This window comes from Mastacembelus armatus, chromosome 14 (genome assembly GCF_900324485.2).
Source record: "Mastacembelus armatus chromosome 14, fMasArm1.2, whole genome shotgun sequence".
NCBI lineage: Eukaryota > Metazoa > Chordata > Actinopteri > Synbranchiformes > Mastacembelidae > Mastacembelus > Mastacembelus armatus.
Window position 1 is genome coordinate 13,418,431 of NC_046646.1, and position 23,202 is coordinate 13,441,632.

The 23,202-nt window shown below is 38.1% G+C and overlaps 2 protein-coding genes across 3 annotated transcripts; both read right to left on the minus strand.

Annotated features, from left to right (window-relative positions):
• Positions 1–2,565: 2,565 nt before the first annotated feature.
• Positions 2,566–5,230, minus strand: btg4 (B-cell translocation gene 4). Its single transcript, XM_026328807.2, has 4 exons — positions 4,696–5,230; positions 4,215–4,352; positions 3,617–3,878; positions 2,566–2,913 (listed from the first exon to the last, which is right to left on the minus strand). The coding sequence occupies exons 1-4, from the start codon at positions 4,866–4,868 to the stop codon at positions 2,701–2,703; spliced, it is 786 nt and encodes a 261-aa protein (XP_026184592.1). The 5' UTR covers positions 4,869–5,230; the 3' UTR covers positions 2,566–2,700.
• Positions 5,231–5,748: 518 nt separating this feature from the next.
• Positions 5,749–20,475, minus strand: slc25a14 (solute carrier family 25 member 14). 2 transcript variants are annotated; one of them, XM_026327963.1, is made up of 9 exons: positions 20,320–20,475; positions 19,655–19,756; positions 18,086–18,224; positions 17,558–17,652; positions 13,293–13,378; positions 12,814–12,909; positions 12,444–12,568; positions 12,040–12,253; positions 5,749–11,295 (listed from the first exon to the last, which is right to left on the minus strand). In XM_026327963.1, the coding sequence occupies exons 2-9, from the start codon at positions 19,716–19,718 to the stop codon at positions 11,254–11,256; spliced, it is 861 nt and encodes a 286-aa protein (XP_026183748.1). In that variant the 5' UTR covers positions 19,719–19,756; positions 20,320–20,475; the 3' UTR covers positions 5,749–11,253. The 2 variants fall into 2 exon arrangements, with proteins under 2 accessions (XP_026183748.1, XP_026183749.1); XM_026327964.1 differs by lacking the exons at positions 17,558–17,652; positions 18,086–18,224; positions 19,655–19,756; positions 20,320–20,475 and adding an exon at positions 14,183–14,579.
• Between the last annotated feature and the right edge of the window lie 2,727 nt (positions 20,476–23,202).

Here is a 23,202-nt window from a genome sequence, read left to right on the forward strand (position 1 = left end):
CCAGTGGCCCAGTAAGCCAACCATGAATAAACATATATTATACCAGCAAATACCTCACCCAAATGCAGTACAGCCTAGGTTGTTATTAATTTCACTTCTGCATCTCCTCCTAAGGTGTGTTGCAAGCAAAGATGCTAGCCCTGAAGCATCCTGGTGGTTTAAATGAATGCAGGCATGCCCAAGTGGATTTCAGCAGGGAGTATCCTTCTCCCTCCCCTGCCCCCCTAAGTGGGGGGCATGACCCCCAAGGGGACAGAGAGCAATTGCAAAGGGGGTGCGAGGCATGCCTGAGGACTGAGAGCATAACATGAGGCGCTTCCAGACCGGAGGAACTTTTTCATAGTTTTTCAAACCTTTGGGGGAAATTCCCCTTTGTCGTGTCGGCTGCAGAAAAAGTTTGGGAACCAGTGTTGTACTGTAATCCTGCCAGTTCCTTTGTATGTCTAGAACTAAACTGAAACATTTTATTTTTAGGTTGGACCAAACAATGTGAAGCCCAAATTAATAAATGTAGATAAAATATAAAACAGTGACATTAAACAGAGGCAAAGTGGCAAATCATGGGGCCCAGGGTGGGTGTTTATTGCTGCACCCAGGCAACATCAACTGTACCTGCCAGTCAGGGGCAAGTTGAGGCATGACCTGACACACACACAAACACACGCACACACACAGACACAGTAAAGTGTAGCTGTGGAGACAGTTGTTTCTCCAGCAGTGGTCATTTGCAAACAGAGCAGTGAGAACTAGAGCGACCACAGGTAAGAAGGCAGCACTCATCCATTCACACATATACTTTACACATTTTATACAGTACAGCAATAGTTTACTATTGTTTCACATGTTTTTGACTAACATTAATTATTCAGCCCTTAAAACATGTCAACTTGTTAACATGCCAGTGCACAAAAAAGGACACTGCTCCCAGTTTCAAAGAGCAATAATAGAAATAATCAGCATCAGAAAAATCTTTTTTTTATATATATATATATTATATTATGAAAAATGAAATTGAACTTAGTTGAAATACAAGGAAACTGACATCATGCAACACTATCTGGCTGACCCTTCACTGTTTAGTGAGGCACTTAAGATGAATATTTATTTTGTTCTTCAATCAAAATTTTGAAATCAAATTTCTCTTTTGCTGTGTATTAAACCTTTTGTATTTATAGCAAATCATAAACATATGAAGCAAAATACTGTTACTGCGAGGTGGTGACAGAACACGTTATCAAAACATTAGTAAAATCAGAAAGAAACAGTTTACTTGACTAGTTCTTGGCTGGGACTTCCAACTTCCAGGAGCCTCCACTGGTTGCAGGAGCCAGAACAATCAGGCACAGGACCACCTGCAAAATTAGGAACTCACTACATTCAGATTAATCAAACAAGATATAGTGTGTTACCTAGTGAGCATTAAAAATGTTGGTATGTGTTTGTTGCCTTTGGCATGAGGCAGGCTAGCTGTTTGCAGTCTTTGTACTAAGCTAAGCTAACCATCTGGTCATTGTAGCTCTATATTTACCATACAGACATGACAGGGCTATTAAACCCTCTCATCCAAACCCTGAGATGCAAGTATTTCCCAAAATGTTGAATTACCCCTTTAAAGGACAAACATATTTTAAATGCATGATACCGTCATATTTCTGTGAACACTGAATTCTTAGTAGTGATCCTCTTTCTGTTTGTCAAACTACAGTTATTTTTATCTTATGTTTTTCTTCACACCAGTGTGAAGATGATCAGCTGGATCACTCTCCTGACCAGAAGCTCCAGACAATCTAAACACAATTTAAAAGGAAACCTGGTGTATCAGAATGTATCTGTCATTTCGCACTAAATACATGAGCATATAATGCTTCCTGATGAGTGTAATTGGGGTAGTTGTGCAGGCAGTGTTGTTAGCTGATTGTTTTTACACACCAATCACTAACTACACTACCAGTACAACTACCACCACACACAGGTGCTCAAGGAAAGGTTTGCAGGAGTGAAAACTATCCAAGTACAGTCTCTTAGCCAATGTAGCAGCAGTAATAACATATAAAGACTTGTGTCCTTCTTGTCATTCTATAATGGTTTTAGTTTGCAGGGGATTTTGTGTCACACACTTGACTACTGGAAAATATTGCCACCTACACTAACTTGCCACAGCATGTCTAGGTGTCATAATTCAACAAGAGCTTTCCCACAGTCACTGCCGCCTTTGTTAGTGAAACCCAAACAAGATTTCACTATGGTACCACAGTTACACAGCTGATGTTTTTACTTGCAGATATATTTGACATTCATTTTGTCCAACCTCACTATTTTGAAGAATTAAATATTCTAGTAACATGGCAACAGTTTTAGAAATAAGGACATTAAAAATGATGTAGCCAAAGGTTAGTGTCAACACCAGCTCAAATTGTGTTAAAATTTGAAGAAAAAAAAAAAGTAACCACTTCAGAATGACCAGCAGAGCTGACGGACGCATTTATTTCTTTTCAACGACAGTTCAATGTTACTTTATTCACACTTACTTTAATATTAATTTAAAAAAAACATTTACAAGGGAGGGTTTAGTTAAAATACATGAATATTTCTAAGTTTAAAAACATGCTTGAACAGCATAACTTCATTACTTTAAACCATATATGAATAAACTTATTCTTTAAACCTGACTCCAGTTCTAGGCAGCAGGCCCAGCTTGCTCTAGGATCGGGATTTGCTGACCCAGTGGTACTTGTCAACACGAGGCCCAGTGAAGGTAAATGTGGCTCGGTAGGTCTTGAAGCCCTTCTGGCTGGGGAACTGTGAGATCGGACCTCCACCTGGAGGAGCGTGTGATGTGAACACATCCCCAGCAAAGGCCTTCCGCTTTTCTCTCAGCCAGGTCTGAGGAGCACCAGGAGAAAACTCGCTGAACTGTTGGGGGGGGGGGGGCAGGGGGTTAGAAGATGGTGACAGACACCTGTGGTGGAATGCAGCAGCTAAAGTTACAGATTTTACACTTCTACTCCACTGTTTCAGAGAATTTACATTTATCTGACAAATATGGCTACTACTTATATTAGAAGATAATCTCATACAAAGTATGTTTCAGATGTCTATAGCTAAAACATGTTCAGCAAATTAATTTCTGTTTCATAGCTCACTTAAAATGAAAAAATGCCAAAACATTTCACGGCTTCCTGTTCTCATGTTGAGATCTGCAGTTTTTTGTTTTTGATTAATTTTATCCATGTTTAATCATTCAGGCTTGGACTATGACTGATTAAATGACACTGGTTAATCTATTTTCTCACAAATAGCACTAAACTCATAGGGGTATTTTATTGCATGGAGTACTTTTAATACATCAAGTGCATTTTCCTGACTATTCGTGTAATAGTTTTTCCACCACTATTGCAGTTATATCAACACTTTCACTACTAATCTGAACATTAACCATTAAAAATAGAGAAAGTTAACTTCTTTAACAGCCTATCAGCTGTAAACTACTATTAGATGAAGATCAATGCCAACATTGGATCCAATAATGTTTAATTCATGCTTTCTACATTATGGTTAGGATCCCCAAAAGACCATGATATAAGACCATGGGTATATAAAAGCACAGGTTTCCTACCCGGTAGACACTGTTGGGGTTGCTGACAGTTGGGATGGTTTTAGGTTGAGGGTTAGTGGGTGGGACTGCCACAGGGCAGGGAACTGATAGGCCACTGTTGTTGCTCTCTCCACCGCCCTCGTCCTCATCTGAAGAGCTTCCTAATGGGACATCAAGGCTTGCCCGCTCTACAGCATCATGGATGCGGCGGGAAAATTCCCCATCTCCACGCCGACAACCGTCCAGCACTGAGACAGAGAAGGGAGTGCTGTGTTCACCGTACCTGCAAGGTGGGAAAGCCAAGTCAGCTGCATCAACTCACCACTGAGCTTTGTGGCTTCAATCATGTTTGGTATTATTACAAAGCTGAAATATGCATTTAATATCTGTTAATGAGTCAGTCTCATACTTCCTGTCTGCCTCTGATTGACTGTAGATTTTGAAGTTGTGCCCAAAGAATTTCAAACACAGGTCTGCCCCAAACAAAGATGAGGCTCAATTTGAATGATAATTGCAGATTTTCCACATAGAACAGCTGCAGTTTTCAAGTACATGCTGTAGCAGGCACACACTCCTGTAACTCTAAACCATCTATGAAGTCTGAGTGAAGCCACCTAACCTGCAGGACACCTCTCCAGGATCGACCCACACCGTCAACTCCTGGGGGAGGCCCAGATCCTCATAACACACTGCACTCCGCTCACAGGCCTGCTGCAGCACTGGGTCCCGTAGCCGTACACGGTTCATACGCAGACACCTGAAAGCCAAGTTAAATTAGCAGCATTTGTAATTAATATTTTAGTGATGTTAAGGCCTGTAGTCAGTTTATATTATGTTATATAGTGTAATTTAACAACTAGCTCCAACAGGCTGAAAGTTCTTCAGGTCAAACGAAAAAACTGATAATGTATCAATGGAAATTACTAATCATTTGTTAGTTTAACTTAAAATTCTGAACTGATTTTCTTAATTTAATTCAGCTGCTTTTATAGTTTTAAATCTCTAAATATTCAGCCTGGTCAATTAACCCACATTTACAGACAGCAGAGGAAGTTCTAAATTGAGCTTAATGACTCACAATGCCTATTTAGTTTACTGACCTGTATGCCTGCCCCTTGGTGGGTGCGTTTGGGTGCCAGTGGTTCTTGTAGTTCTCAAACAGAACTGAGGTGAGTGCTGCGGCAAAGCGATCCCTGCCGTCATTATCCAGACAGCCATATCTCTTCACCAAGCGAGCCACAAAAAACACAGCAGCAGCAATCTCCTCCTTCATGACCACATACACACCGTCACTGCCTAAACCTTAGTTTAATAAACCTGACAAGACTCAGCAAACTGAAACCCGTACTGCTAAAAACAAAGAATAAAACACCTGTAGGGTGATCCTACTATTACACAAAAGCAAAAATAAAACTGGAAACACAAACTGGAAGTCAGAAAATCAAGCAAACATATTTGCTGCTGGAGCTCTAGAGAGAACCCAGCTGTTACATCTAAGTTTCTAATGCGTACGCATCATTAAAGATTAAAAATACACATCTATGGAGCTCTAATCTGTGTATGACAGCAGTGGAAACCTCACATACATCAGGTACTGAAAGAGTCACTCCCTCACTTTCTCATGTGGTTTAATAAAACCACAATGCAGCTGTGTGCCAAGCTGATGCACCTGAAGCTGGTTGACTTAATGACTCTGTGTGTGTGTGCGCGTGTGTGAGACACTGGTTACACTGTGGGGACCTGTTCACACACACAAATTGCAGGGATTCAGCCTTTCTCGTTGAGGACCAGCTGGTTCCCACCATGTAAATCATTAAGTTTTAGAATGATAAGCTATTTCAAGGTTAAGGTAGGGTTATATTAAGCTGAAAATCTGCTGCATTTCACTGTTGTGCATGACAATAAATATGTTTAGATTTGGACTGAAAAAAAAAAATCATCGATGGCTTTGAGGAAAAAAAATGGGGATATTCATCCATTTTTTCACAAAAATAATATCAGTGACAAGCAGATGCTACACATCATCAAAAAGCTTTGAATTTCTGAAAAACAACTCACCCAAACACAAAGAAGCATTTCTATGCAAATTACACAAGTAAATGCAGAAAACCTATTTTTCAGAAATCCAGGTTTATGAGCCAGAAGAAACAGAATCACAGCATATAATTTATTGAGTGAACACTGAATTTTTATAAAGCCAAACCCATTATGTCAAAGAAACAAAAACCCTCCACCATACTTCCACCATTGAATTTCATCAAGTAAACATGTGTAAAGGTTATAGACAGCAATGATACAAGCTGAGCAGACACTATAGTGCAAATGATCATGGGAAGTTGATGAGAAAATTTACAAAAATATGAACAGATTCTCATGTTGTACTACTACACAGATGTGGGTCTGTCAGTTAATTTCCACACCCAAAGTTCTGAAAACTCTAAACAACACATTATGACTGAGGTGAAGCCTCTGAAACAGAAGTGACCACCAAAAAGTACTCCTCTTTTAAAAATGTAGTTTGTAGTAAAGGGTGCATTACTTTGGCCTTTAAATGAAGATTTTACATAAATGTATCAATGATCAATAAACCAAATGTCTAAATTTCAATCAGGACTGCAGGTTTTCAGGCAGTTTTTTTCTGCCATTATCAGGATTAATGATGCTGACTGGCAGAAATCCAGTACTAATTGAATAGCCTATATTGTGTTGATTTGGTTCGTGTAACAGCATTTGAGTTTTTTTCAGTGTGGGACAGGAAAATCTGACAGGTGAAACAATAAAAAAAAGCATCAAATAATTTAAAGACATATACAGAAGTGAACTGTTTTAAAGAGAGATTACATGGTACGCACCAGTGGGGAAAAAAAAATAACTTGCAGAGTTTCTGGAACCGTTGTCTGACTTATTTCTGTATTTGTATGTATATGTTCTGAATAAGAGGACACTGATTTAAAATTATATATATTCTCAACCTGCTATTGGCAAACTTTCACGCTCAAAGCTGGTACTGTTTATTAGCTGCCGGCACGTTACAATCAACAACTGACAACTTGTCCAAAGCAAATGTGCTAATGTAAGGCCACACAAGAGCTTCTTTTGTAAATATTACCACAGAATGGAATCAGGTACGAGACTACAGTCCTGGTCATGACAGCATTTGAAACAGATGGACTGAACAGGCAAATTTGATTCATCACAACTAAAGTGTTTCACAAACATGTATGGATTAAGTTCATTTCACCACCACGTGATGAATCTCATGACAATCTGGAAAAAAGTGAGAAGATTTTGGTGCTACAGCCAGCGACCAGTTAGCATATAACTTATCTCAGCATATAGACTGAAAACAAAGCACGACGACTAGTCTGGTTCTCTCCATCGCTCAGAAAAACCATTACCAAGAGTTATGTTCTGTAACTGGTAACAGCTTTCTGGAAAGTCACTATACCTGTGTGCTGTTCACTAAGAAATTGTTATAGCACATAAAACCTGATTGAAAAGGTCAATGTGTTTTGAAGTAAATTCACAAAATCTTCAATTATTCCTAGATCATTTTGGACAATGTTGTTCCAACAAAAAAAAAAAAAAAAAAAACTATAGTGTATTTATACATGTAAAAAAACAAAAATCTTCTGTTCAATTCCCTTAGTTTTTATAAGTTTGATGTTTGGTTTTGGCTGCATGCAGTACCATGAACAGAAAATATCACCACAGAGAAAGAACTACTGGGTAAACTACTGGATAAGTAAAGAATTACTAATGTGATAGATATAGAGCACTTGGCAACAGTTCAAATTAAAACACAAAAATCTTTACCAAAAATATAATGAAACACACTGGCGTGAACATGAAATGCTGTTTAAGTGTATTCAGGTTCACTGAAAACAGTCAAACAGATAAATCATTCAAATGTCAAATTAGATCAACATCCATCCATTATCTATACCTGCTTATTCCTTAACCAGGGTCACAGGGATCTGCTGGAGCCTATCCCAGCTCTGTTTCGGGTGGAAGGCAGGGGTACACCCTGGACAGGTTAGATCAACATGAAATAATAAATATAAAATAGATAAAATTCTGCATAACAAAACAAACAATTCCCATATAAGGGAAGCCAGAGTAACATTTTTAAAACAAACATAATCATGGACTTAAAATACGGGACAATCAGAGAGAAGCAAAACCATATAAAAAAAATACTTTGGATGTTTTAAAGGCTGGACAGTTCACAGAACATTAAAGTAAATATAGTCAGCTGCGAATTGGAGTGACCACACATGATCATACATTTATCGTACATGGCTTGTGAACATCAAGAGAATAAAACTGGCCTAACTAGTCAGTTAAAACTCATGAATAACAGTTTCATATTAAAGGAATAAAAAATATTATCGAAGGGAACTGAAAAAAATATTTTTTATCTGTCTGGTAAATGAAATTACTTTTTAATAATCTGGTCATTTCAATCAAGTAATTACTTTTGAAATAGAAAGTTAAAGTTTTTAAGGTTGATAAATGGCAAATGACAACAACAAAAAAATCTTTGCATTTTTAAGCATAAATAACTGTGCCAGTGTTGAAGGAACCCAAAACAAGATCAACCACAGTTTTTAGATGCATCTGTATTTCTTTACTAGATTAAGTGCATCTCCACCTGACCTCTGACCTCAGCCTAATCCTATAGTTAACCCCTGACCTCAGATTAACTTTGCACTCACACGGTGTATCTATAGCATGAGCTGATTTTTAATCACCTAATCTGAATCCCTCTGCACACAGTTAACAGGAAGGGATATGTTTTGCAGATGAACTGGGAGTGCCAAAGACACTTTGATTCTTTGATGTGCTCGAATAATACGAAAAACTGTTTGCATATGGTTTAAATGGCTCAGAAAAGCATAACTGTTGAGGTAACAGAACACATCTCACAAACACACCGAAATGTATTGAGCTTAGTTTCAACTTTCAATATAACTGTAAGCACAATCTGTGGCCAGTAAAAAAAAAAAAAAACCTGCCCACTTAATATTAAGGAGGGACCAGAATGGGCAAAGGAACACCATTACTGTAGAGCATTAATAACAGGGGATGAGAGTGCAAGGTTATAAGAGGACAAATCTCCCATGAGTCCAGGACGGTTTTAAACAACATGCATTTCTCTGGAGTCCACCACACAGTCAAAACCTAAGATGGCTTCTCAAACCAGCACACTCAGCTAACACTGCGTATCAAATGCTGGAAATGTGTTATGAGAGTGTATTATGTAATACATTGCAGAATAATAATGAGGTATAAAAAGCCAAAACACAAATTAAATAAACCAAACAGAAAGAAGCGAACAATCCTTCAAAAGATTATTCTCAATTGGTGATGTTAAAAAGTTAGATATCAGACAGAGGGTTTAGATTGAACACCTGTCTGTCAAGTTTCTGCACTTGTGATCACCATGATTTATTTCATAAACTCTACAAAGTATATTAAATCAAGACACAAAATGTGACAAAGCTGGTAGATCAGTTACTTAAATATATCAAGGAGTACAGATGAGGGAATAGATCAACCAGCATCACTGCCTACAGCAGAACACACAGAGAAGTTGAAGTAGATGAATTGTAGCATATGAATGTGCGTAAGTTATATGATCTCTACATTTGTGCTGCTACAGCAGAAGACAGATGACTTGTCTCACTCTACACATAATTTCGGTAGATCCATCTGATGACAAGTCACACTATAATGCTGCTGACATGATCTTTTGACTGTCAGCCTAAACACCAAATAAGCAAAAGCTAAGAAAAAACATCAGCTTTTTAAAACAAACAAAAGTACTAAAAACTATTTTAAATAAAATGTAGCATTAAAAAAATGGTTTGATAAAGAAAGATTAAGGTCATCTGGGGCAGAAGCGACACTCCTACACTGTGCAAGTCAAACAAGGGAAATTTAGTATTGCAAACATTTTGTAGCATTTGTTATTACTTTCCAGTATCGACTCCAATAAAGAGTTAAAAATACTGGAATATAAAATGTATTTTGGTCTGTTTTACAAGACTCAAATAGTTTTTAAAGAAGTTGTCTTTTCTAACTACATTGATTTTCCACTGCAAACCAAATTTTACAATGATCCAGGGTCTCTTCAAGAACTGTAAATAAATTTCAACTAGTTTGGTACAAACACATTTGGCACAAAGGCCTCCTTTTCCACTTTCTTTCCACAGAAGCTGCCTGTTTTCCCTTCATGCTATGACTTTACCTCAAATTAAGGACACGACAGTAGAAATAGCACAACAAGGCATTGTATGTACACCTGAACATGCCGGAGATAAAATGCATCCACCTCTATGTGTGAATGAGTTTGTACAGTACTAAATCATTGTGGCAACAAGCTGAGCTCACAACTCATTACCTCCTTAACCTGCAGCTGACTGGAGGTAAATAAAACAGAAAAACGTATGTTCTGACAGCAAAAATAAAAAAAACAAAAAACACACCCTTTTTAATTTTTTTTTTTTTTTTTGAGGGACTGATCTTGAGTTAATGTTTCCTTCAAAATAAAATGTGAAATAAAATAAAGACTTGTAGTTGTGAATGGAAAAGCATTAGCATTTCCCTTTGCTCAAAGGATTTGGTTCAGATTTCTTAAAAGTTTCAAGAAAAACGTCAGTGGTTCCTTAAGATCACTGAAGTCCAAAGTCTATGTCCCAATTAAAAAAAAAAACAATAAATAGGAAAAATAATTAGCTTTAAATTCATACAGAAGTGTGTTGAGAGATTTTCTGGCAAATGACCCATTTAGAAATTAAACCAGCATTGGTTTTGTGACACCCTTCATAAAATGAAAACATATTGCAATGTAATTTTTCAGTACAAAGCCAAACTAATCTGAAGCCCCATTGAGCATTATTTCCTCCACTCTATTAGTGTGAAAGCTGTGTTAAAGCATACTGCGCAGTTCCCTCTCAGTAAAGTAACAGTCCAATTGTTATTCAGTCGCCTTCTCCATGTACTTCTCCAACATTAAAAAGATAAATCTCAGTTATTTTATGAGCACTGTGCCTATCCACTTAAAATCCAGGGCTCCTACACATCCTTCTCTTTAAAATTTCATATTCGTTCTTCTTTTTCTAAACTCCACAAATTGTGGAGTCATACACATGTGAACTGACATTCTACAATTGTCTATTAATAAATACATTTCCCATGTTTTTTTATTCAGACTTGTGTAGGAATCCTGATCAAACAATTGCAAGTGTCATCTCTGTCAACGCTCACAAGCTTCCACTACCTCAAACCACCGTGGGGGAAACAGTCTTTCCCATCAGGTGAAGAAAATAAACCTAGTCTTTCAAATTTTCCGTCATCACCTACAACCAAACCATTAGCTGCCTGGGGAGTGATAAAGGTGATTGAAATTAAGAGTAATCATCAGTGCAACAGTTCTTAAAACTGCATGAAAACACAACCAGTGACAATAAAAAAAACACAGTAAAAAATGGATGAATATGGGCAGATGACTGATACTGTGTGTTGTATTATAGGTATGGATTTCAGAGGAGTGTGAATATACTGGTGTCGAAACTCCAGGTGCTGCTGTGCTCACACCCCGTTTATCTCCGACACAGTCATGCAGACCAGTGAGGTCCCATTTCCTAATCACATTAAAATGGGAGCTTCTTCAGCTGCTCGAAGGTGATGAAGAACTGAAAAGCATGTCAAGGAAAACTTCACAATTCATGTCACAAGAGAATACACACTGTAGTGGTGAGACTTGACTACTGCTGCCCTGACGGATGCAGACGTGTGGAATAGTACACTAATCTGAATTTGATGAGACAGTGAATACACTAATAATACAAGTGTTGATTTTAATTTAACCAATTAAGGCCTTGCTCTCTCTGAAGTTTAACTAACCCCAGCCTCCAGATTTATGGTACAATCACTGGGCTGAAAAGATTCATGTGTCATGTGTGGCAATGTAGCATATTTTTTCAGAACCAAATAAGAACAGTGGCTAAAATAATACATAAAAACTTGTACTTTTGCAATCTGTGGCATTGCTTGCCAAACAGAAGAACAATATGTTTACAGTTCATGTTAGATGAATGTGTACAATATCCAGCATGATGTTGAAAAGCCTCAAGTGTGCTTGGCCAAGTAATCTTTGTTAGATTAACTTGATTGATGTAATCAGTTTATTTAATCAACCAGTTCAATTACTACTGCTGTACTGGCACGGTGGTCAAGGTCCACCACCAAGAATTTAAATTGTGATGCAGTATAGTTCTTGTTAAGTGTCTGGGAAAATCAGCTGGTGAACTGTTCAGGAAAATAACCAGATAATCTAGGAATGCTGAGTAAACACCTTACTTTAATTTTTACATGAACCTGAAGTGATAGGTCTTTGTTTTCCCTTTGTAGAAGGAACTGTAGGTCTTAAAGGATACAATGATGTTCCAAGGCCCCAGTCGTAGCCAATTAGGCCAGAATCCCTTATAGAGAGCGAAGAAGCCCTCATTCTTCCATGTCTGCATCAGTCCGTCCAGTGTTCCTTTGTACATTGGGCTTCCTGACAGAACTCGCTGATTCATCATGCGGGTCCGGACCACATCTACAGGGTTGGAGGCCAGGGCTCCTGCCAAGCCACATGTGAAACTTGAACTGCACACAGATACAGACGGAGAATAAGGTTACTGTTATCTGCGTGTTGAAAAAAATAACGCACAGTATTGCAACATAGTGCAACCAGCTTACATCTTAATCTCTGCCAAAGTATTACTTGAGGACCTGTGTTCATAGGAGGACATCAGCCCTCGAGTTGAAATGAAAGTTTAGGGATAAATAAACTTACATGAAATGCGTCAAAACAGTGTCTCCCATGAGGCCAGAGCGGAGAAGGTGTTTCTTCGTTATGTCATAGACAGGGAGTTCCACCCCAACAACAATGGCTGCTCGCTGTGCTGTGGGAATGACTCCCTGAGAAATGGGAGGAGAAAATAATTCTGATTTAAACACAACTGGACAGAGATGAGCTGACATACAACAAACTTGTATTACCTTTTGGAGAATACACTTAATCGCTTTCTGGCACTCAAATGAAAAGATCAATACCTCTCTTTAATTGGAATGGATGGGACACCATCTCTGAACACAGCATCCATCTGTCTTAATATATACATTATGCACATCCATATCTCTTTACAAAGTAATCCAACACTCACTCTCCACAGCCCTCTGGTACCCTCTGTCTGGTAGATGTTGATGAAGTTAGACATCATGCTGCCTTGGAGCAGGCTGCCCTGCGCCTGCATTCTGATCTAGAACAAAGACATGCAAAAAAAAAAACCAAACAAAATAAATAAAACCATTTTTCTTCCAGATTCATAACACAGTAGTTCTCTGTCAGGTAAAAGGCACTTGTGCTTGCTAAATGTTCTGGTCTATAAGTCGCACTTTTTTTTTTTTTACTCTGGCTAGCTTCTATATCATACAAAAATTAGAAAAATTAAGACTGTAAGGAAATAACTGAGACAAACAAAAATGATTAGATCCAGAAGGAATAAATTTCAATGCATGGTTAAAACTCTTTTTATGTACAATCATGATGAATGATAACTAAGTAAGAACATAGTAGTAGTGAATAACAGGGGTAGTCTCTTAATTACTACCAGGTAAAATGGTGCCCAGCATTAAGAATCACCTTGAGGACATCAGTGGGGTTGGCCAGAGTAGAGGACAGGACTCCAGAAACGACACCACAGAAGACATTTAAGACCATTGTCTCATCTGTTAGGAAAGAGATGAGAAATGCTGTTTATTCACATGTGCAACTGAAAGCAACTACAAATGCAATGCCATTAAGATTATTGTTTACTATGTATAAATATCTAGAGCGATGAAATGTTATAACATTAATCATGCATGCTCCCCGCTTTTATAAACTGTGTGTCATTTTCAATACACATAGTTAAACTTGTTTGGGACAAAGCATTTGAGTAATTATGAAACACACACACAATAACTCAGAGAAGGTCAGAAAAAAGACAGAAGTATTGACTTCATTCCCTAATAACTACAGTTTTATAAAATTATGCAGCCTTTCAGATCTAGATCATCAGTGACAGCAATGCGAAACGGTTAATGTTATAACCACACCAGTGTTCATACTTGAATCCACTTGGAGCACCACATGTGGAGTTAACAGTACCATGACCAATGGTGGTTTGTGGTTGTCCACAAAGCTACAATTTATGGACCAAACTTTCCCATAACATGTATCGACTTTTATGTTATGTGTCAAATGTCATCTGCCTGGCACTCCAAGCTGATCAAAACAAACACTGATATTTATTTCAAATTGCTGCACTCTTTGTACATTGGCTTTCAATAAAGAGGAACCATTGTTAGCAGGTACACTTGGCAAAGTTTCAGTGTTAGAAAGTGGTGGATCTCGTTAGTAGTAACCCAGTGTGGTGACTAGAGTACAGTAAGAAGAAGGAGGAGACAAAATAATAGTGGTTTGAGTTTAGACCAATAGTTACAGTGATCCTTGATCAATGGGACCAACAGTTAGAGTGGGATTCCTCACACCGCTCATTTTATGGGCAGAAGAACGGGCGGTCGATCCCACCACAACCACAGGGCAAACCCAAGCCTGTATCAAAACAAGCTTTCGAAACACAATGGCACCATCGTGGGACAGGGCATGCAGAATGGAAAGGAAAACAATCAACATAAACACAAATGATTGCTTTGTATTTTGAAACTAACACATCAATAAAGAAAAAAAAAATCCATCATGAGTCCCCCACCCTTCAAACCTGCCTTTTCTCTTTACATTCAGAATCAATACTATTTCACCAGGTACACTTAATGCACAAGACATTTACCTTGGTTTATTGGTGCTGACTCATTACAATAAATGCACAAGAACACACAGCAGGACTTGCTAAACAGTGCAGCATGTGTATTGCCACAAATAAATGAAATCCACACTACAGAGTTTAAACTGTATGACCAAGATCTAACACAGAATACAACTATAGACACACAGGACTTAGTACACCACAGCAGCAACTGCTTAGTTGGTCTCAATTTCGTTGGTTATTTGGTGTTTACATAGTAAATTGAATGCTTACGATGCAAGATCATACATGTAAGTGAGATGCTATTTTAGAAGCTGAATGTTGGTATTAGGGGTAGTTTATGTAAGTATGGCATGTTTGTTTCATTGTTTAAAGGATCGCTGCAACTTTATGGGGAATATTTTGGAGAGGAATACATCAATCAATGTCTGTGTGTTAAGGACAGAACTGGAGTCACAATGCTGCTAGCCTAGCTTAGCATACAGACAGGGAAATAGCTGGCTTGGCCCTGTCTGAAGCTTAAAAACTCTCCAAAAAAAAAAAAACAGCTCTCAAAAGCATGTCATTTCCATTGCTGTCTGCATGGAGACCAGAACCACTCTCACTGTTTGTACGTGGCAGCTTGCACTGTATTCAAGGATGCTGCACAGGAACACTGTGTGAATGAATAATAATTACTTTGTTTAAAATGGTTTCAACATTTTAACGCTAAGCTAAACTAACCAAAACCCAGCTCCAGCTCTGTATTTAACAAACATGAGATTCGTAAGCAAAGCAAATACATATAATTCCCCAAATCTTGACTTTTTCCTTCAAGACAAGTCCTCACAAATGACAGCTTCACTTTTTCTTTCTATCTAATAACCCAGTTCAATTCTTCTACCTTGATCTACTCTATTATTCCCATTATCCTGCTTATGTACACTAATAGGCCATTAAATATTGACAGGGGCAGGGGGAAAGAGAAGGGAGAGATGAGAAAAAAGCAACTTGGGAGAGAGAGAGAACAAGAAAGAAACAGGGTGTTAACTTCGATTAGAAACATTGAAAGGCAATGTCAGAGAAAGAAGGAACCAGTCAATGTGAAAAGAGAAATGACAAATAGAAAAGCAGACAGAAACGTAACTGAGGAAGAGAAAAAGCCTGAGGTCACAACCCTCTGGTGAGTCTTAAGAGTCATGCTGGCACTGACCAGTCACTGAGCAAACCCATTTTGGCTGATAAATAAATAACTGAAGTGCCTTTCTATTTCTGTCAACGCAGAGGAAGAAGTGACCTGAGCTCGTCCCCCCCAAAAAAAAGAAAAAAAAAAGAAGAAAGCTCCACTTCCAGGTTTTGGGCCTATATCCTCTCATGTTCCTCTCTGCTTTTTTTTTTTTTTTTTACAAATATGGTGTATGGTAGGGTTTCTCTACTTCTTTAACTTGATAGCTGTTTTAGCTGTGTATATACTACGAAGCTGTAGGTTTCTATATGTAGTCTCCTACAAATCTATTATAATTAAGATATACGTATCTATTATTCATGAACTAAAACTGTCATTGTCATTCTGTCTAAATTTAATAATACTTTAACCAGTTAGTTTTCATTAAACATTTTGTGGTTGTATTATGTTAAAGTAACTTGTTTTTTTTCTGACTTCTAGTCCAAAACCAAAGCAGGAAATCCTTTCATTTGAGAAGAGGAAGCCAGAAAAGTATTTCTTGACTTAAACATTACTACCATGGCATTTGCCGGTAAAAAATTCTACACTTTGATCAGAAATTGTTTATTTTCCTGTCAATGACATTATACAGTATTGTGCTTCAGACTGTTTATAAAATACCAAGTCAGATGACAGGGTGAAAATCATATTGGTGCATTTATAGCTGCAGTATAAATGTAGCCTGACTTGCCCTTTCATTCTCCCCATGTCTCCCCTCACTTTTCTCTGTGTCTGCTCTTCCCTCCCTCTGTCTTCTCTCTCTATGTTTTCCATCCTTCCTAGAAACTCTTTGTCTCTTATTTAGTTTGCAAATTAGTGATGGAAGATTAACACACTCACTTTCCTTCCAGGTGGGTCAACACATGTGAAAACACATTCAACTTTCAAAGGCACATACAATATTGCTGCTCTGCAAAGAAATAGATTCATTGAACAGTTTTGATAAAGACTAGTGTCACAACACCAATATCACCAGGGCAAACTGAAGTGCACTTTATATATTTGTGCTCTGATCCCACAACATTTACCTCCTCTGATTCAGATGGTGTAATTAGCTAATGTAATTTTATAGAATTCAATTCAACTCTGGTATGTCCAAAATAATATGAGTAACGCCTTTTCATCCATGTCTGCAATGTAAACATAAGCAACCTACTGCCAAAATACCCAACAGACCTGCAAAGTGTTCCAGCATAAATATAGAGCAGAAAAAGCCTGCAAGGTGTTTGTGCTGTTTGAGGAAGCAAAGAGTCTGAGGAAACAAAATAAGATGCATGTAGAATGCAAAATCCAATATTAGGCACCAGGATTAAAAAAACTTTTTGGTTCATCTGTCAGGGTGACTTTATAGTTTACAAACATATTAAAAGACTAAAAGGGTTTAAAAAAACAATTAGTTTAGTTTTTACTCACTACAATGTTATGCTAACAAATGGAAGCACTGTTTTTTGCTGTTGCTGGTGACGTCAGCAGTTTAGGGTACTTTTTCTCAAAATCCTAAAGCCAAGCTTGCTGTGAAGAGTTTTGCTCAATGTGCTACTGGATGGCTAAGGTTTTGGCTGGGTTGGGGCCTGTGAGACTTATAGACCAAACGTATTTTGCATGGCACTGTATCAGTCTTAACCAGGTCAGAACTGCGATGCAAATATGAATCTAAATTTTCATATACAGCTCTACTCACTGCCCATATCATTCATAGTTTACCTAATTGCTGACATCAGCCGAATGTAAATGTTTTTCCACATTAATGTCGTGTACTCAGCTGGTTTCTGTGACAGAAGTGTAAAGGATTAAAAAGCTAGCCTCATAAGGTAAGACCTTTAAGAAAGATTTTATAAGTGAGGTTGGGAGAAAGGTAGAAGACAAGACACTAGAGGTAGAAACAGTCCCACATACCTTCTGGACGACTGACAAACAGCCTCTTGAGGGAATTGTAGGTCCCTATTTTGATCGTCCCATAAGATGCCTGCCTCAGAAGAGCAGGGGAAATCCTGAAGATGAAGATAAAATATATTTAATACATTAACCCTTGTCCTGTGGGTAAACTGATTCCAGGTGCAGAAGAAGATGAAGGGCTTATTGGCTACTTTCCCCACCCTAAATCTGTGGTTTATGATGCAAATTAACAAAATTAGAGGAGTGTGAAATTATTAATATTTTATTATTATTACTCGGATGCAGAGAAGAATCTTAATTACTGCAGACATTAAACATCACATCAGCGTGATGATTTTATAAAATGATACCAAAACATCTGTAATTTAGTAATTACAGCAGATCTAAATTTAAATTTCTCCCAGTGATTGTGAACATGGTCCCTAAGAGCCTATCCAAACAAGCATGCACCTTGTCTTTCCACTGTGGTGGTCAAATTACGGGTATACACAAAATGTGTGTCGAAAACTTTAACAAGCTGTTTCATACCCAGAATATAGCGCCCGGATACCCTCCTCTTTGCCAATCCTGAAGAGGGCATGGAACATGCCTCTGTAGCGCACCTCTGTGTACTGGGACTGACCCTGGACCTGTAGCCGAGTCTTAGTAAGGTCAATGGGAAATGTACCTAGGATTTAAAAAAAAAAAAAAACTCTGAGGAACAACATTCATATACTGTGAAATTCATACTGCCAGGTTGCCCCGTTTCACATATCATGTATTATCATGACATCTGAGTCAGAGAAAAGTGCACAATACATTTGATTTTATTTCATTCATTTATTTATTTTTATTTGTGGAATGCAACATAAAAACTTAACAAGACAAGTGAAAAACAAAACAGTCATCAGTACAAAACAATTGAATTAATACATATAACAAACTAAGGAAGTGGGAGGAGACTAGAGTTTGAAAACTGATTTGACTGCATGTTTTTTTTAGGGTTGTAAATAACTGTTAGATATTTTGAGTATTTGTGTGAGAAAAAGTGGAGAGACATGACTTCAGAAAATATTCACACTCCTTCACCGTTTTGCGTATTTTACTGTGCTGTATGTTTATTATTAAATTAAAATTTATTAACATCAAAAATTTATATCTCTCGTTTACAAAGAGAATTCACTAGTTTTCTAGAACGTCCTTGCGTTTTATCACGATGGTCTCCAGGGACCTCCCTTGACTTAATAGTAAAGGGCCTAAATAGCTTTAGAACTGGGAGGTTTTAGTTTCTGATTGTTCTTAAATCTGTGGAAAAAAAAATTTAAAATATGCTTTTAGTTTTTCAGTATGGGTCACCAAGTCTCAACTGATTTAAGCAGTTTTACCCATTGAAAGTTAAATCCATAACAGTTTGAAAAACATAGTGTTCTAACGATTTCTGCGGCCACTAGAGGTATATCTGTTGCACTATTAACAGGAAAGTGTATAGATTATGAGACAGAACAATGAGGTAGATACTCGTCACATGATGCATTTTAAAGATTTTTAATCTATTTCTCTTGTTCCTCTGATCCAGATACCAAAGATATATTTCCGTTTTCACTGTGCATTATCACAACTATAACATTTTTCACTTTCTTTTCACATGGGAAAAGGGTTATCTCATATTTTTAGCAACACTGATGTCTTACTCTGTACCTCAAACATAATAAAGACACCTGAGAGATACAAACTTATTATTGCCGGATGAGTTGCTGTTGTCAAACTAGCAGACTATTGTGCTACGAGCAGATTATAAAGCACGCAGTGACTTTGTGGGCCAACAACCTGACTCATTTCCAACTCTATAAATCGTGTGGATCTGTAGCTGGAGAATAACACACATAATGTGCACCAGATAGCTTCAATATTTATTCAACTGGAATGCATCATTTCCCTTCTGGAGTCAGCGCTACCATCACTCAATAGATTATGGTGCAGTGTTTTTCAATATCGGCAAATTCTTGGAATTTAAATGAGTATTTACATCAAACATGTATTGCCATTATTCACCTTAAGAGCAAATGAATCCAATAATATGCATGACGATGAACGTCTGTGTTGTGGTGCAGCACGTACCGAATTCTGCGACAATCGAGGCCATCCCTCCGTAGATGAACGGCTTCCAGTTCAAGTTGGTCATCTCCGCGGCGGCGGCTGCTTCCACCTGCTGCAGCCCCGCTAGAAACAAAAGTAGGCCGCCCAGACAGAGGTCAACACAGTGCTGAAACTTCAGACAATACAACATGTCGAGAAACATTGAGTTCTAATGATGATACAGATCAACGGGGCTCCTCAGCATCAGCATCCCAGCATACTGCGCCGGAAAGAGACGCCCGTTGTGCCGAACACCGCTGAGAGAGCCGTCATATTTGTTGTGGGGTTGTTATTGGCTGGGAGGTCTTTCAATCAAACGTTTAGGCGATTTGATTGGCTGGCGCAGGCGGAGAGGGCGAACCGTGAGTGACAGTCTGCTGACAGCAACAGTGTCACGAGAACAAATTTAAGTTAACGCTAATCTTATAATAAATACAAAGTTAATGAAGTATAAATCATCCCACCTAATTTCCAGTCCGATTTCAGTTACAGAAAACTGTGTGCTTTAATAGTCTTTCTCGCACCTTAACTGTTTCAAACGGTTAGCTCGCAGCAGATGGCTCCACCTAGGCTAGCAGCTAATAAGCTAACACTTGTGGAAATTACTAGCCCGTTTTTAGCGAGGTCACCGATTAACAACTAGTTACCGTTACATGCAGCCGAGACGTCAGTTCGTTGCGGTGTCGATAAAATCCGCGACCTGCTATTTCACTTGGTTTCCCATGCCTTAATACATGACTTTAGTAAAGTGCAAGCAGAAAACTTCTCGCCTGCTGTTAGCTACCCATTTAACGTCAGCTAACGTCAAAATCGTCAGGACAACTAAAAACCGGATTTCCGTCGATACTTTCAAAATAAAATCCTCTGCAAGCAAGAAAGGTCGTCCTAGCATTAAAACCAGATTAAAGTATATAAGTATATACATAGATGCAAGAGGAAGGTTTTTAGTTTGTGGTGCTGTTGAATTGTATTATGTTACATAGAGAGGCATTTCCAATATCTTGTCCACCTAATTTATGTCTGGTTGTGGGATATGATATTACTGAAAATATTTAATTGCAGATTATTGCATTAAACTGCTGGGTACACCTAATACTGGCAGCAGAATGTACATTTGTAACTGGATTATCACTTATTCTGAAGACAAGGCAATATTGATTTCTGCTAAAATATCATGTATCAGTTTCATATTGCTTGCTATGACTTATTACATAAGTATCACATTATATAGGCTGCTTAAAAATATATAAATTATGTGTGGCCTATATTTTCCATCTCAAGTGATTGTTTGATGTCATTTGATAGAGTTATTCCCATGAACCCTTGAATGCAGCCAAAAGACAAATTAGCAGGGGGCTTAATGCTACGCATGAAGTCAATACCCAGTGAGGTGATCTGTTCAGGCATTATTGAAAATATATATTTACAAAACCAATTAGATAGATAAATAGATAGATACCTCACCCTCACAACTCTCAGAGATATCCAAAACATCTGAGTACACGTAACCAAAATAATATCGGCTTGGTCACCCTGTGAGTATATAAGAATTAATGCTTTAAGTAATTTCTGTTCCCCAAACTTCATAAAAGTACAGCAAATTTAGCTGGACCGTGAAGTCTAACATCTTCATGGCATCTAAGTTTTCATTCCAATGTGAGGACTCGTTATACAGGCAGTTACACAGCAGTAAAGCACTTCATATACAAAAATGATACGTGTAGCTTTGCAAAGACAAATTGAAATGTCACTAATTAAATAGCAGCAAAAGCTTTTATGGAAACAGTAAAGGGGGCACCATGTCTGAAGGTTTAAGGTTGAATTCTTTGGTGTTAATGAGGGTAAGAAAATTTTCTCTTTCACATTTAACAAACTCTTTATGCCAGGAATTTCATGAAGCTATTTCTTTAAGCGTCATTTTCAGTATGTGCAGTAAAGAGCAGAGCAGCTATCCTTGAAACTTTAAAATGCATTTAAAAGCAGACCAGTGGTAGCCTCTTCACATCGTACATGGCAAATCCATAATGTTAACCATCATCAGTTGAAAACTAAGCATTTTTAGATACTCCTCTTTAGCTCAAATATAGTCACAGAAATGTGGTAGTGAACATGATAGTAGGTGGTCCAATTCAGTGAATTTCATGTTGATGGAAACTCCATAGTCCAGGATTGGAGTGACACCATTTCTCTTTCTGTGTTTCTCATTTTTCTTTTTAAATAAAAGTCTATTACTGGAAGGCATGCTTGATAACAGCTGGAGCAGCCTCAGCAATCAGACAGGTTCAGGTTACTGGTTGCAGTAAGGGAAATGCTGTGGATCACAGAGTAGTGCGCAGCAGTCGAATGACCCTCTGGTAAAGCTGCTGGACAACAGACCCCAAGTTCCTAGATGAAGGGAAAACAAGTGAGAGTAAAGGATGAAAAAAAGGGGAAAAAGAGAATGAGTTAAGGTTACTACATATAGTATCTAGTATCTAGAATGTCAGTCTCTCTTAACATGTCCTTAAACATTCACTGACACTCACAGACTCACCGAGCTCTGACAGAGAAGCAGTTGTTTCGGTTCGGGTGGAGGCAAAAGAGCGAGGCCAAGCAGTAAACGCAGCACAACAATATGGACAGTAGCCGCCTCTTTATAGACATCTTCAACCTTATGGAAACAAAATTACAATCATTTCTATTGAGGTATCAACACATTTAGCAATACTTAAAGACCATTAATTTGTAATAGTTGTAATAGTTAACAGTTTGAAATTTTTCTGGTTGAAGCCTGGAAGAGCATTTTTTTTCTTTCAATTTTCAATTTAGTGCTCACATCTGCAGTTCTACCCAACATTTAAGTATTACTGATAATACGTTTAATGTGTTATGTATTGCTGTGTTTTAGCTGACTGGGAAACTATATTTAGGCCTATGTATGTTAAGTACCCTCTAAGTATCTCATGAAGTCTCTTGAGATCTTTTTTAGGAGAGAGCTGTGACCAAAATGCCAGCACATTGAACACAAAGTCATATATGGGGACTAAATAAGGGGACACCATCAAGACTTCTGCCATAACTCAAACTCTGCTGGAGGCGATGTTGGTGTATAACAACAATGTGAAGCAGCTACATCCTCCTACGGTTGAATTCTACACATGAAAACATCACTCACAAAGCATCGTCATCACCTTAACAATCCTGCCCAGAAGAAATGTTTCCTAAAAGGCTGTCCAAAACTGCCCGCCTTGGCTCAAAACATCCAGAGGCTCCTTCAAATCAAATCCCAGGCGCAGGTGGAGTTACAAGACACCATCACAACAGGTGGAGAATGGTGTTGGCAGAGATGTAAACAGGATCCCAGTGCCCTGGGTGCTACTGGGCACTGGGCGAAATTAGTGCTGACCCACACTTTGTTTTGTAAGGTCCTGAAAGGTCTAGCAGGGGTGAATAACATCCCTACATTGTGTGTCTGTTGGAGCTATTTCAGTTTGTTGGGAGGGAGGGGGGTGTTCAGTGTGATTCTTCTTCTTTTCCTTTCGGCTGCTCCC

What these genes read in the sequence shown, in the direction of transcription:
- btg4 (XM_026328807.2), bottom strand. Translation starts at nt 4,868, where the DNA reads ATGAAGGAGGAGATTGCTGCTGCTGTGTTTTTTGTGGCTCGCTTGGTG. An exon ending in CCTGGAGAGGTGTCCTGCAG is followed by an intron (nt 3,879 to 4,214) that starts GTTAGGTGGCTT and finishes CCCACCTTGCAG; the next exon opens with GTACGGTGAACACAGCACTC. An exon ending in ACCCCAACAGTGTCTACCGG is followed by an intron (nt 2,914 to 3,616) that starts GTAGGAAACCTG and finishes CCCCCCCAACAG; the next exon opens with TTCAGCGAGTTTTCTCCTGG.
- slc25a14 (XM_026327963.1), bottom strand. Translation starts at nt 19,718, where the DNA reads ATGACCAACTTGAACTGGAAGCCGTTCATCTACGGAGGGATGGCCTCG. An exon ending in CTCGATTGTCGCAGAATTCG is followed by an intron (nt 18,225 to 19,654) that starts GTACGTGCTGCA and finishes TTTAAATCCTAG; the next exon opens with GTACATTTCCCATTGACCTT. An exon ending in GTACCAGAGGGCTGTGGAGA is followed by an intron (nt 12,569 to 12,813) that starts GTGAGTGTTGGA and finishes CCCATTTCTCAG; the next exon opens with GGAGTCATTCCCACAGCACA.